The 13,614-nt window shown below is 37.2% G+C and overlaps 1 protein-coding gene and 1 long non-coding RNA gene across 2 annotated transcripts; one reads left to right on the forward strand and one right to left on the reverse strand.

Moving 5' to 3' along the window:
- Positions 1–2,656: 2,656 nt before the first annotated feature.
- LOC100376945 (IgGFc-binding protein-like) lies at positions 2,657–9,354 on the reverse strand. The gene is made up of 2 exons (XM_085497466.1): positions 9,285–9,354; positions 2,657–4,191 (listed from the first exon to the last, which is right to left on the reverse strand). Exons 1-2 carry the CDS (start codon positions 9,352–9,354, stop codon positions 2,657–2,659), a joined length of 1,605 nt encoding a protein of 534 aa, XP_085353592.1.
- A 2,681-nt stretch (positions 9,355–12,035) lies between these two features.
- On the forward strand, positions 12,036–12,786 carry LOC146750818 (uncharacterized). Its single transcript, XR_014929689.1, has 2 exons — positions 12,036–12,113; positions 12,608–12,786. It is a non-coding gene; the product is annotated as an uncharacterized LOC146750818 (long non-coding RNA).
- The last annotated feature ends 828 nt before the right edge of the window (positions 12,787–13,614 follow it).

A 13,614-nucleotide genomic window follows, 5' to 3' on the forward strand; every position in this document is an offset into this window, starting at 1 on the left:
CACAATGTGTAATACATACTTTTCCCTGCATTCAGGTTACAGATTAGACACGTCCCCGGGGTTACCTAATCTGACCTTGCATTGTGACGTCACCGCGAATGTTATTCAACGTGTACATATGCGTAAGTCGTACTGTCATACTCAAATAGGTCTAGTGATACTTGCGGACAAAGGAACGCCTCTATTTACGTGCGTGTGCCAGGATGTTGTAACGTCAATTAAAATAATGTATTGATTTGTTTTCAGGATGATGTCATTTAGGCGTTTTCGTTTAAGCATCGAAAAATTCTGATAAGAGCATATTTATTTATTAAAATTACGCTGCATTCAGTTTCCTCAAGTGATGGTGATTTATCGTATCCACAGTGTGCTACAATGCGACATATTTAAGTCGCTAGAGTAATGACATGACACAGTGTCTCCTACCAGTCTCGCCTGATATAAATATAGAACACTGGCATGAGTCCCTACTTCATTACGATTGTAGATTTAATTAGTGTCACTAACCATACGTGTAGTCACCAGTTGCGTTACAACTAGTATTTTTTTTTCACGAACGTGTACACTGCGCCATATTACAAATGCAATGATGCGTGAACTATCGCTTGAATCACGTTAATCTCCGTTCGTTCGACATTATTATTGTTACAACTGAACCGGTATGTCGTTCGATGGATGAACCAAGCAACATATTACATACAATCACTGCGGCATCCATCGGTCACTCACCTCTAAACTCGATCACGTTTCTGCAACCTACGTTTTCCAATGCATACACACAGCCGCTAAATGGGCACCGTCCTGGGTATTCGAAAGTGTTGTAGCGCTGACAAGAAATAGTATGGTTCTATAAATATATGCATATATTTATATCAATATAGCTTGTTGAATGCAAAATGGGTATAACGCAAGGGTGCCAACAAAACATCTGTCGCTAACTACACTGATCATGCGCAATATATGGCTCTCGGTGAGTAAGTTTCCATGACAACTGCGAATCAAACCGGGGAATACAGACTCAAGTTATAATAGGCTAGCTTGTATATTTTTATTCGGTTTTTACTTGTTTGAACTATTTTTTACAACTCAATTAGCTGTAAGGATAGGATGTGAGACGATAAATGTTGAGACTGTAGAACGCATACACAAATACGATGAAACCATTACAAAAACCTGCAGCCTACATCTCATATTTTTCAAATTGAGGGCGCGTGTTATGGCGTGTACAGACAACTTGAACACATGATGTACAATACGTATAAGAGCTTGCACAAAACAGATTTGTTCACCAGAGACAATAGGACATTCTTTTGAGGAAAAAAGTTCACTGTTCGTATCCCGGATAGGCTATATATATACGTCACAACATACTATCAAATGGTGTATTTGCCTGCCTCATCTTCGTCAGACAATGACACCGGTGAGTAGGGTACATGTACTGCGAAAATGTTGCTTCGAGTCGACTCTTTGCTATAATGTCTATACGGTGAGCTGTGATGTATATGCTACAACCAAAAACACTGACGGAAATACGGTTTTGTGCGGAAAATTGGGCTACCAAACATACCCACAGTGGCGTGTACATTAACATAAATCGTGCACGCATTAATAATTAAATTTATTACTAAACAAAATAAGAACAACAAAAATACGATACTGAATGAGCGATGTGACTGTTACTAAATCTCACACCGGCTACAAACTTATAATTTATTAGTGACAATCCTTTTACCTCTCCGACGGTAACACATAATTTTTAACAGCTCACAGAACCACACAAGAAGAGTAATATTAAAGCAACAGTAGCGATAGTTGATCGGGCAACATATGTGCAGTGTACGTGACTAACCATGGCGTCTGCGCATATGGAAACAATTCAAGACCGAGTGAGCAGCGACGTCCAAAAAACGATGTGGTATATCTGTATTGTTCGTTTTACCGACATAAAAATATTACTTATTGACCTGACCCTGACCTTAACATTGTTACTGACAGAAGTTTGCGCCAGTCGCCAAGTCACGTGCACATAACTTAACACGTTGTTATGACTACCTCCACGGTATCGGTCTTGCGTAAAAGAAACGCGTGCCAAGTTTCGTACCAAATCAATCGTTTGACGCCACCAACGGCCGTTATCACACGGACTTTCGGAAAGTGTAGCAAGAAATAATTACAACACATCGGAAGAAGATAAGAATAGCAAATCATAGTGGTTTTGTTTGGGATTTTGTGAAATAAATAACCACGGAGATTGATATTATCAAAATAATATTTATGCAGCTCGAATTTGTATTCTGAGATGTATAAAGCGTGTCATCACGTCTAAGCATCACGGAGATTGTCGTAGGGGGCGTAAAGACTTAGGGCAATAAGAGAGTTGGTTGAATATACACATCAAAATGGAAACATTTGTTTACACACTCTTTATTTAATGGTATATGCTAATGACTAACAACGTAATTCCATGTGATTATTTCATCGAATTCAGCTCGACCCAGTAATCATGCGCGTATCATTATTTTATCTAGCAACAAAGCGTTTCAGTAAACTCGGATAAGTATATCTATAATAGTGATAAGTTAGATTATTAAAAACATTAAGTTCTTAACAGCAGTTGATGAAACACTTATCGGACTTTATATATATGGAGAAATTGTTATATAGAGACAGCTTTCTCTGCTTCTGCATTTTTGTGTTTTTTGTGTAACGTTTCATTCCGTTTCTTTAACGCGTGTATGTATATAGACAGACCTATGATTAGGATAATAGCTATAAGAATAACGATAATGAGAACGATTATACATATGCCGAGAAGAAGACGCGTATCCAACCAATCATCCTCTTCAATGGGCCCGCAGTAATACTCTTCTGTGTCGCCGTCGTCCGTCAGTCGCTTACACCAAAGCGTCGCTACTTGCATACCAACGGGGAAACCGTAGGATACTGTGCTGCCCCAGCCATGCAGAACGACGGAGTACTTGACTTTATTGTCTGTGTGGCTTATAGTATGTAGACCATGTGCGATGTCTAACTGGGCCGAGCAATAATCGGAACCACCCACGTTAAGTCGCCATGTTAGCTGATTGCGAAGAATTGATTGGTGGTTGTGGTTAAGTGCGGTGATGTCATCGCATTTAATATTGACGTTCAAGTGGTTATCTAAGGTTATTTTATCCTTGCCACTTTCCCCGCCCGTGTAGTTAAGAGTTGCGAAAGTTACCGACCCCGAATACTGCTGGAATGGGACAACGAGTACCATAAAAGGGTCCGATTTGGTATTGTCCACCTCTCCTCCTTTACTGTATTGCATCACTAACAAAGGCCGATCGGAGGATATTAACAGACTGTCTGTTGATGGCACATCGATCTCTAAAAAATCACCAGCATCGAGCGTGTGATTGCCGTAGTTACCGGAGATGTTGAAGAAAGTGTTTGACCGGGACGCAACTATACGGAAGACGTCGCCGGCAAAACGACCAAGTAACGGTGTGGTTACAAAAGTCGTACCCCATGCTGACACTGGTGGGATCTGTTCCACGAGGTGGTCACAAAACTGCGAGGCTGTCGGGATATTGGTACATTTTGACCCTGATATTAGACCAAATGGCTTGTCTGCAGTAACGTGCGTTCCGGTTAAATCAAAATTTCCGCTTTGAAATTGAGCGGTTTCTCTGGTTTGAAGTGAGAATGTCACGACGTCGCCCTTGTTGTACAACTTGCCATTAAAACTTACATCACCCGTTACGTTTACTGTCACCGTGGTATTGTCATGAGACCCTAAGACAACGAATTCCGAGTATCGATATTGTTCGGCTATAATCGTCGATATGGACGAGGACACGACGTAATACTCAGTGCCCAAGACATGAACCGGAAGCGCTAGGTAACCGTCAACGGAATCGAATGCTACATCGTTCATGACGTAGACAGTGACTTCCTCGTTAGCGGTTATTTCAATACCATTCGAAGTCGGCGGGTCTGAGGTTCCGAATAAAACCAGCGATTTCGGAATTTTAATCATTTTTGTTTCATCTCGTTGAACAGTAAATTTAGCGTTGAACCCTGTTGTATCGATGGTGACATCCGCCCTTTTCTCTGATCCTGCTACGAAGATTTTAGGTTGAACGTCAGGCGTTAAATTTTCCATGAAGCCCACTATGAAATTCTTCCCTTTGTTGCTTGGAATGACCTCTGCAAAATAAAAGTCATAATGTAAATTACACAAAACAAGTATTCTTCACAGGCTTTCAGTGTCCATGTCCATTTCAATAATAAAGCACATGACACAATCACGAATTGTTTAAATGTTTCCAGTTAGAAATTAATCAATATCAATCTGCACTACAATTGTAAATCAATCGGTTACATGGAGCTCATTTATTTTAACAAAATACAAATAAAAAGTAAGAGTATGGGTTTACAGTGATTTCCCTCAGTGTCTCTAAATGAGATTAAAACTTGTTTGTACTCAGTCGGCTGAATATTTCCTACACAATGAATACTGTTAATAAAGGCTAGATTTTAAATCAGATTTACGTGAATTCGGCTGCCATTTTCATTCAAACTTAAGTTTAAGTGGGCTCATCCTACAGCAGTGGTCCGTTTCTACAACCACCTTACGGCCTTCTTAACAACGATTTCGCAAAAATCGGACGATTTTAATATCATCGACCCCCGCCCGCCCATCTTCAACAAGTCAATCAACATGTCAGTGGTGACCTTCCACTCGGGTTAATGGCACCATTCATCATTTGGCATAATCATCGTAAACTGTCGTGTGAATATATACCATATACTGCAAACATGCTTCAATAGCCTGCACTTAAGTCTGGAATGCAGAACATCGAGTTATTAACTGTCAACTCAAAACAGATACTCATGTGGTGCTCATCTAACTGCAATTTGCTTTTAATAATACTCTACTGTGCACATATATTTACTGCATTGACTTTCTTTGTTAGTGAAAAAATACATAATGAATAAATGTAAATACATTATCGTTATAATAACGGTAACATTACATGTAATATACTGCTGCGTTATGTTTTGTAGCATTTTTTCTGACGACGTGGTAAATAACAATTACGGGGTCTGTCACGATGAGCGCACGCGATGTGATTTACCAATTTGGTAAAACAATTGCCAGTTTGCTTTTGGAAATCCGCTATTCTCAAACGATGTTTTAAAAACAAATGATATCAAATCGTAGCTACATTAATCGCAGTATGGTGTTTGATTAACCCGGTCTAGAGTAATCTGACCCCAGCATGACACTACTGCCACAGAAGACGAGCTCACACAGTTCTCTAAGTTAATTTATAGATTTGACTTACTATTCTCTTTACACTTTGAATCTTTCCAACGAATCCAACACATTATACTCAATGGAATTGACGATTGGCTCACGTAGGACAAATATGCACGAGCTCTAACATACTTAATTCAGTGATTCGCCTAAACCTTAAAGTCAGACCCAAATTCCGTATTGAAATACCCCCAAAAAGTTAATTAAAGCTACTTAGCTATGAAAACGGCAGATATATAAAATCACAGGCTTAGTAATGGAAGCCATAGTATGACAATACAATTCTTTGCTCATTTTAGTTATTTGCCATTGCGTCATTTTATAATATAACACGATTTGTAGAATTTTACTCTTAATAACACCAACTTAAGGTGAGATGTTTGAAATAATTTGAGTGAATATTTTGCAAATTATATATTCAAACATTTTCTTACATATAAACTAGGTGCTTCGCAGTGCGTAGCTATGGCGATTATATGATTTTATAATATTTCGTGTTTCATTTTCTAAATGCTATTAGCATTGAGATTTTAATGTGCACTACAACACGTTACATACATTCTCATATTATATAATGTAATGCCAGATGCCATCACATTCATTTTTGACGTACAGAGTATTAAATATACTGGTCATAGTTTTTGTAATTATTTTTAGTTGACATCTAATTAAAATGATTAGTTTATTTGTCGAAGTTGCTGCATGTGCTGAATAAGACATTATAACCAAAGAATAACACGTCTCTTCCAGCCCTCGTATACTTTTAATGTGATCTACGTAAAACTCGAACCAAGAAAATTCAAATGTCTTGTAATTATGACAATGCCCCACCTATCACAGTCATAACACTGGTTATGAAATACTTTGTACTGCGGAAAAAATGGAAGAACCACGCAACCATGCTTTTCATGGATCAACAAATATTTGTCATAGCTGAATCTAGCTACCAGCCTTTAACACTCTCTAAATAACAGCGAAATTGAGTGGATTGGTAAAGTGGACTGAACCATTATATATCTATGGAAACCATTCACCCATGACACCCATGTTACTGATCTTGAGGGTTGAAATATATTGCACAAATAACCAGAAAGTGAAGAACGTGAATATATTTTTTCACGGGAGCATTTTGTTTGTTCGCTTGCTCGAATTCCATGGGCCCAAGAGCTGCACGTTAGAGTGCACATTCCTAAACTGACAACCCAACAAATGGTTTCAGACCAGTGTTTGGTTCAGTTCAACTCACGGCATCTTATTTTATTAGTCTGAATTACAAAACGAAATATCGACCACTCAGGTTAGATATCAGAGAACACAGGGTGCAAGAACACGTCTCAAAATGAATGCTTATCCCAATATCACGTGACTGAAAAATAAAATGAAAACCCAGTTTCTTCTTATTTAACATTTTTGTAACAAATTCAATACGGTAACGGTGTCATACTATCTTTCAGTAATATGGTTGCCTGAGATAAAAGTCAAAATGGCTGTCACGCATACTGTGCACAAATAACATCGAATCTGATAACATGTTGAGCATTTTACTTAATTTTAAAACCCCTGACCTACCTGACCAGCCATTTGGCATTAACTTTAAGCTTAACGGGAATTGAATCCACATATATTTTACCATAAAACTATGAAATGTATAACAAATTTACGCGGCTAAAAATTTGTGTTGTTAAAATATTGGAGTGGCGTTCATTCAAGTTCAAGTTTGTGAACTAGGGGTATATATTACGAAATATAGTACAGTTCGCGCACACTGAGTACCACCATACCACATGGGACACATGCTAAGGTATTATGTTACTGTTGTAGACTAATAAGTAACTCTTTAAACTTTACAGATATAATGCAATGGCAAGACAAGTCACACAGCCGCATTTCATACTGTTGGCTCACAAAAGAGAGGTTGAGACAAAACACGAATGTATTTAACGTTTTCTACCAGGAGAGACTGACCTGGACAAATGTTTGCAGTAGTGGACATTTTAAGTATTTCACACCACACACATACGGACAGATGTTCAGATAATGTAATACGATATTTAGGTATATTTCTTTGCACATTTTGTGTTAAATCATGGAACAAATTAACATAATTATCTTTTGCCTACAGGTCAAAAGGTTTTGGCTTCAAGCATTCTATGTAACACGGGACCTTCCTACCACTATTATATAAGTCATCTATGCGCAAGGTCACCCTGCAGTGCAGTTTCCGTTCATATTTGATACGATTTTTTTTATTTCCCCTTGAGACCTCATGTCTAGATTGCTAACACCTAATATGATATAATTATGACCACGCCTCGAGTTGTTGTTTTACTATGTCAACCTTTCAAATGCCAACGTCCAACTCTCACAATATAATAACCAGCAAAACTTCTTTTCATTTTTCTTTGAACATTTTGATCACGACTTGTAGGCAATGGGAATTATGTTCAAAATTTAACAAAGAAATTATAGAAAATAAATTATATATTGCACCAAAATTTGGATGCAAAAATTGTTGACGGGATTAAAACCACTACCAGTTTTGTATATACATAATTATGATAATTATGCGTGATAGTCAGAGGCAAGTTCAGTGAGTTGATACTATGCTGTTCTACCACGCGTATACATGCGTGACTTGTATTTCTGCTCTAGTAGTCTTTCAATCAATGGCATGATACTGACGATACTCATGTAATACAAACAAATACTGACACTGTAGAATGAGCTGTTACATACCGTGCACACGTTCTCCATTATTAGCATTATTCGACCAGCGTTTAGCCTTATATGATTAAATACGCCGAAATTATAATTATAAATTACGGTTATATAATTGCACTCAATAAAGCCTGCCTACTCAAATACATTAAGTCATAACTATTAAGATAAGAACCTTATGGTCAAACGAGCCAGTATCAAAGTATTCAGGTATTTTCAAGAAGCGGTCAAAAGATAAATTATTGACGGACTGACGACGACAGTAGAGCTATAAAAAAAGGGGGTACATTTTTTTAAACCATTAAACGTTTCCAAAACAATGTATTCACTTATATGCCCTCTTTGACAATGTGCCGTTACAAAGGTCCAATAGTCAAAATAACACTGGGATAGTCGGAATACATATAACCTACATCAAATCTTGAAATCACACGTTTGTTGGTGAAATAATTCACATATACGTGTTAATATAGTACTTCTGATACAAATAACTTGAAATCTGAGCATTGTACAAAATTTAAACGTGAAACGTGACTGAAACAGAACAAAGGTCCAGCTAGTCCTAATTATAAGAGATTGGAATATCAGTTTTCTCGTTGATAACATTTTTGACGGGAAATCCAAAAGTAGGTCGCTTGATATGGGCGTAACATTGATTGAATCTTGATGTAGTTTTGAGGCAGAAATGTTTAAATCTGATAAATTTTAGTAATTGTGTGGATTTTAAAACAAATAGTTAAACCCATGCTTCATATTTGCGTATACATACTACATTATGTCATAGAATATAGATGAATATACTGTTTTTATATATAGGTAGTACATAATAATTTATCGGTACCTAACCCCGGGTAATTTGTGCATGCTTTCGTGGAAAATAAATGCATCGTTTAATAATTGGTGAATTTTTGAGACCGATTCCAAAGATGACTTTCAAGCGCTCCACGTTCTTATCCTCACTACTCGGGCAAATAAATAGCGAATGTCCACACCCTCGAAAATATAAAAAACAATCATTCATCTAGATGGCTTGTGGGAACATGTGACTTGAAATAAAATGGTTTAATACCACGATATCATATCATCATCAAATTATCACCAAATAGTTTTCGCTTACATTTACTGTATAACAGTGTGTACATATTGGGCGAACGTTGATGAAATAAAATGCTAGCATTTCATGCTCAGTTGACAGCGACCGTATGGTAAATGGCAAAGAATGTAGGACTATTAAGTTACGTTCGACAGAACGCTTACTTACTTGAAATTGCGCTTCCATAAAATAAGATACTGAGACAAACCACGACCGCTAATTCACGAATCTGCGCCATGTTTGAGATTGTGTGCTGTCGAACCGAAATAAAGATTAATTATTTCGAGTGTTAGACTTCCAGTGGTTCGGAGAGCTTTTAATGAACCATGTGTTCCTACTTGGTATGCGATGGTAATCATGAAATGAACACCCAATTTCAGTAGCGTTTACGCATGCGTGTTAATTTATCCCGCAATTTATCACATAAGGTTGTTTAATATTTGTCAGAAAATCACACCAAGAGGGGTTTTATGTTTTCGACAGCAGAATATACTTCGATATTTCAACATAAATACACGTGTGTTTCGATGTAATTTTGATATGTTTTGTTTACTGGCGTATAGAGAGAAAAGCACCCTCGTATCAGAGCACGTTGCCCAAGTGCTGTAATGCTAACATAAATATATAGAGGAACACATTTCAATTCGATTTTTGTACTTCTCAGTTGTTCGTTTTGATGTGGACTCGTTTCTTTTCCCAGGTTTCTTTGCAACGACACAAGACAATTGTGGAGACAATTAACAACCACCATTTGGTTGTCAGTGATTGGTTAGTTTAACAGGTCTAACATGGTTCACGGTTTACCCAATCGTGATTGGCCGGTGGCGCTATATACAAAAATGTCTAATGCTGTTTACTGAAACGAAAGACAATTTTGCTCCATTTTAAAGCAAACAGGTGAAGTGACATGACAATGGTACAGAAAAAATATTCATGTTCTAATTTCAGAAAAATAAAAGCACAAATTTATTGACAATTTTAGAATACACACAAAAAGCCGCTCGCGCAAATTGAAATTAAAAAACAAAACGCCGAACATTTCTGTTTAGCCTAACAATATTTTTTAAAGCGAGGGAGTCGTCACCTGCGCATGCGTCAGATGCCATAGCGTGTCATTGCTTACAAACAAGCGTCTACCCATGAGCCTTTGCGGTGTATTGTTATCGTCGATTGGGACTAAATTCCCGCGCGTGCGCAGGTGACGACCCTCCCGCTTTAACTTCCACATATTGTTGTAAGTATCACACTACTCTTTTGATTGTTTTGTACAACAAATTGTCTAAACTGAATTGTCTAAACTGTCTCATGAAGAATTGTATAATTGTTTAGAACCCAATAATACATGTTTATAATAATGCAGCATATATCTTCAGTGTTTTATTATCTAAAACTGTTTTTCGCGTTTTTCTCGAATTTAAGTTTTGGTTCAGTACGGCTCATTGGGACAGCCGTCAAACATTTCAGGCTTGAACATTCAAAGTCGTACTTATCGTTCACAAGATAATGACGGTGCGAAAATGCTTTGTCACAGAATAAAAGTCTGTTAAAGGTGCAAAGTATGAAATAATTATGAAACAAAATATCAAACCTGCGTTGAAATCGGAAAATTAGGTCTTTTGATTATCGGGGACACTTTCAATGGACTCGATAACGGACAATACATGGCGCAAATTCCGCACTGTGCTCTCGCAATCGTGAATTTAGTCATTAATACAAGGTTCGCTATTTATGTTGTCACGTGGTAACTATGTAAACAATGACTGTCCAATTTGTGCGAACTTGTCTTTCTATACTTAGACTTTTGAATCATATACGCTAAATTTCCGTTATGAATGAGACAACAGACAGATAATGAGTTATTCATAAACGTCATCACACCCTTCTCGCTACCTTAACAACGTATCAATTGCAGCAAAGAACTAAATCCGAAAACGGGATTTTCTGGCATAAACCGTCAGTGCCCTATTTTTCTCAAAATATTTACCAGTCATGATTTCGTTTTATGTTTTATATGAAATACTCCATGAATAAAAAAATGAATAAAGAAACGATATTCAGACAATATTTTGTGAGTCTCGTTGCGCAAAGAACTCTGGAACAAGAAACGATTCGAGTTTTTGAACTATGTAATGCCAAGCAGTCGTATGCCAATGGTGGCATCATTTTGGATCTTCTGCATCCTAAAGTTATTGCGTAGCAGAACTTTACATAATTTCCTGGCTTAACTCGACTAAAAAAGTAAAACAAAGTCTGAGCGACACGAGTCGTTTGATATAAACGAATTTATTTTGCATCGCTAGTCTATCGGTTTTCTCTAAATTGTATGACGTAATAGACTTGGTTCTTTTGTCTTTTCCCGCTGCACTGCTGTCAGCCCGAGCGCCCCCAGCCGGTGGGCCGCTTGTGGCTCTGTGTATGTGTGTATGAGAGTATAACAACAAATACAGTTGACCGTTGAGGGTAGTATAACAAACAAGAACAGTAATCTGCTAATCTGCTTACTCTCGGTAACCTGATACTCTCTGTAGTCCTTAATATCCGATATCACGCCATTCTCGGAAATCATATTTTAGAATATTTTAGGCATTATTCGGCAAACAGCTTTTTACGTACTTAAACGTATCATAATCGGATCTGGATCCACGAGAAGAAACACAAACATGCAATCTGATTAATATCTGATGTAGTGTACGGGCTTTAATTATTTTGGCTATAAACTTATTCTATTTTTTATTACTTTTGTTATTAATGCCTTTTTATTTTATTATTTTACTTTGATTTTGATATTTTTTTAATTCCGCCCTACATACATCTGATCCGACGCCTATGTAACGAGATTTCAACGAGATCCACTATCGACGATTTTAGTCAACGAATCACAGACCCCCTTCTATAGCGCACATGATGACGTCACCGGGCAGAGTCTGGTGGCAAACACACTCAAATAAAATGGCGGATTATACCGACGATAGCGACCGAGAAAAACACGGCTTTTCGGTAAGTTTATCATTGTCAAATGCAACGAAAGTAATTTTTTGTGTTTATGTTGTAGCTCGAATGGTTCGAGTTTAGATCGTTATTTTGCGTAGTTATTCTGGGAGTGACGATTTTGTTCCCACCGTTTCGACCGAACACCGATGTCTTTCAGTCGCTTACCCTGGAGACGGGTGATGATTTGTTGACGATCGGGCCAAAATCGTCTACAGTATTGAAGCCGTAGCTGTAAATATTCATCAAAATGTATCAACATTTTGTACATTATACAATAACACTTTATTAAAGTAATTGAGCTGATTTGGACTGGAATAAAATATTTTTTTATTTGGAACATATCGCAATTGATCAGGAAATATTTGTTTGCTTCAATTTTCTGCGTCGATGCCGTGGGCCGGTGACCGTTAAACAATTTAAAATCAGTTTGCATTGTTTTCTATAGCTGTTTGCAGTGTTCTAATCATTACGATTTACTTATTTTTTTGCTTCCATTCTAGATAATTATGCCCAGTGTTTGGTGTAAAATTGAAGCGATGACTGAATGAACGAACCTTGGCTGGCGAAAATGTATCAGGAAGTGTACACATTTGTTGGAAGTGAAAAAAAATATTCAATGTAATGACAAAAATTGTAAAATGCTGTGGAATTTCTTTTGTAAATAAAAATATACTAGCAATTTTCTATTAATGGTTTATTCAAATGGGCAAAATATAATGTACAGAATAATTGCCCGTAGAGTATAGCTACACTGAAAAGTAAGCAACCGACAGCCTGTATAAAAGGGGGTCTGTGATTGGCTGTTACTTACGCGAGATTTGAACGGGACTTACATAGGCGTCGGATCAGATGTATGTAGGGCGAAATTAAAAAAATATCAAAATCAAAGTAAAATAATAAAATAAAAAGGCATTAATAACAAAAGTAATAAAAAATAGAATAAGCTTATAGCCAAAATAATTAAAGCCCGTACACTACATCAGATTTTAATCAGATTGACAAACATGATGCTCCTTTTCAGCCAAAAATAATTATGGAATAACTATTGCGCTATGTGAAAAGTTTCTCTCCTCAATGTACGTAAACTATCACAGTAATACTGTATTAGGGTGAGACATAAAATGCATCAGACGAGAAGAAAGTACGGTGCGCATATTTTCAGGAATATGAGCATAACGTAGCCACGCGGTGTAGTACAACGCCACATATCTCGTAACCATATTTTCAAATGTCAAACGTTCACTGCGCACTTCCCTGCGAACCGGACGTAGCAGTCTTGTAACGGCCTGTACATATCATAGAATCAGATCAGTCTAGAATAAAATGCGTAAAAGTCTCCAACAAGCCTGTACATCTGCACTATACGAGTACAAAGTTGGTAATTAATGACCGTATGTCTCATACCAATATATAAGGGTCGACCGCGGGAAGAATTGCGGAGGTGTAGCTATACAACATCGGGGTATGAGTCTGTTAAAATATTAATACAGTGTATAAGTAAAAATAC

The sequence above is a fragment of the Saccoglossus kowalevskii genome, chromosome 1 (genome assembly GCF_978046115.1).
Source record: "Saccoglossus kowalevskii chromosome 1, keSacKowa6.1, whole genome shotgun sequence".
Classification (NCBI taxonomy): Eukaryota; Metazoa; Hemichordata; class Enteropneusta; family Harrimaniidae; genus Saccoglossus; species Saccoglossus kowalevskii.

Excerpts from the sequence above, each read along its gene's own strand:
- LOC100376945 (XM_085497466.1), bottom strand. The coding sequence starts at position 9,354 with ATGGCGCAGATTCGTGAATTAGCGGTCGTGGTTTGTCTCAGTATCTTA. Across the intron at positions 4,192-9,284 it reads TTATGGAAGCGCAATTTCAA|AGGTCATTCCAAGCAACAAA; the intron begins GTAAGTAAGCGT and ends TTTATTTTGCAG.